The sequence below is a fragment of the Corvus kubaryi genome, unplaced genomic scaffold, assembly GCF_017639235.1.
Source record: "Corvus kubaryi isolate FWS band 111438036 unplaced genomic scaffold, C.kubaryi_AGA036_p1.0 37265, whole genome shotgun sequence".
In the NCBI taxonomy this organism is placed as follows: Eukaryota; Metazoa; Chordata; class Aves; order Passeriformes; family Corvidae; genus Corvus; species Corvus kubaryi.
Window position 1 is genome coordinate 991,001 of NW_024581080.1, and position 1,268 is coordinate 992,268.

The window sequence follows — 1,268 nt, forward strand, 5'->3', positions numbered from 1 at the left end:
CCCCCCCGGCGGTGAGCGTCCAAAATGGCGCCGGCAGAGCTGGGGGTGACGTCAGCGCGGGGCGGGAGCGAGCCACGCTGAGGAGGGCGGGCGGGTGGCGCCGCCATGTCTCTGCTCGGCCGCTGCCCGCCCTCATGGCGGGGCTGCTGCCCCTCAGCCCGGCATCGATCGGCCGCCCTCAGCCCAGCCCTGCCCGCCCTCATGGCGGGGCTGCTGCCCCTTAGCCCGGCATCGACCGTCCCCATGGCGGGACCCCGTCCCGCATGGCGGGGCTACCAACCGTCACTCAGCTTGGCCCCTGCCCGCCCTTATGGCGGGGATGCCGCCCCCTCAGCCCGGCATCGATCGGCCGCCCTCAGCCCAGCCCTGCCCGTCCTTATGGCGGGGCTGCCGCCCCTTAGGCCGGCATCGACCGCCCCCATGGCGGGGCTGCCGACCCTCACTCAGCTCGGCCCCTGCCCGCCGTCATGGAGGAGGTGCCGCCCCTCAGCCCGGCATCGATCGGCCGCCTTCGTGGAGGGGCTCCGTCCCTCATGGCGGGGCTGCCGCCCCTCAGCTGGGCTCCTGCCCGCTCTCAGCCCTTCCACGCTCCGCTGTCTGTTACCCGCTGCCCGCCGTGCTCCCCTGCAAGAAGCGCTTCCTTCATTGACCCCTCTCCCCGCAGGACTCGCCCTCTATGGAATTGAATATCCCGAGTTGGAAGGGACCCACCAGGATCCTCGATCCAGCTCCTGGCCCTACACAGACACCCCCAAAATCCCACCCTGGGCATCCCTGGCAGCGCTGTCCAAACGCTCCTGGAGCTCTGGCAGCCTCGGGGCCGTGCCCATTCCCTGGGGAGCCTGGGCAGTGCCCAGCACCCTCTGGGGGAAGAACCTTTCCGTGAAAATCCCTTCATGTCTCTCAGAACATCTCCCCCTCACTTGTCCTTTGGTTTTGGGTTTTTTTCTACCCCGCTTCCCTTTGCTCCCTTCTGCCATTTCCCCGTGCAGCAGCCACACATAACCTGTTTGCTTGCGCATTTTCCACCCCCTTGGATGCTTTCCACGACGTCCAGGGCTCCGTCTCTGATTTCACTCCGTTCTCATTGCTATTCCCTGCATATACCAGCCATGCTCCTGAGCCATTTTTAGCCTCCATCCACCTTTCACACTGACAGCCAGCAAGATCCACAAAGAAAGGCTTCCAGCCGAGCCCAGCTTGGCTCAGCTCCCGCTGGCTCGGGGAGGATGGAGGTTCCTTTTTAGCTCGCTGGGTCCCAGTTACAG

General features: G+C 66.1%; 1 protein-coding gene across 1 annotated transcript in view; it reads right to left on the reverse strand.

The window, feature by feature from the left end:
• PPP2R2A (protein phosphatase 2 regulatory subunit Balpha) overlaps positions 1–1,037 on the reverse strand; it is a 39,304-nt gene extending 38,267 nt beyond the window's left edge. Inside the window, exon 1 of the mRNA XM_042024772.1 lies at positions 1,007–1,037. Coding sequence (XP_041880706.1) covers positions 1,007–1,022 — 16 coding nt within the window. The 5' untranslated portion in view covers positions 1,023–1,037. The remainder of the gene's footprint in view (positions 1–1,006) is intronic.
• Between the last annotated feature and the right edge of the window lie 231 nt (positions 1,038–1,268).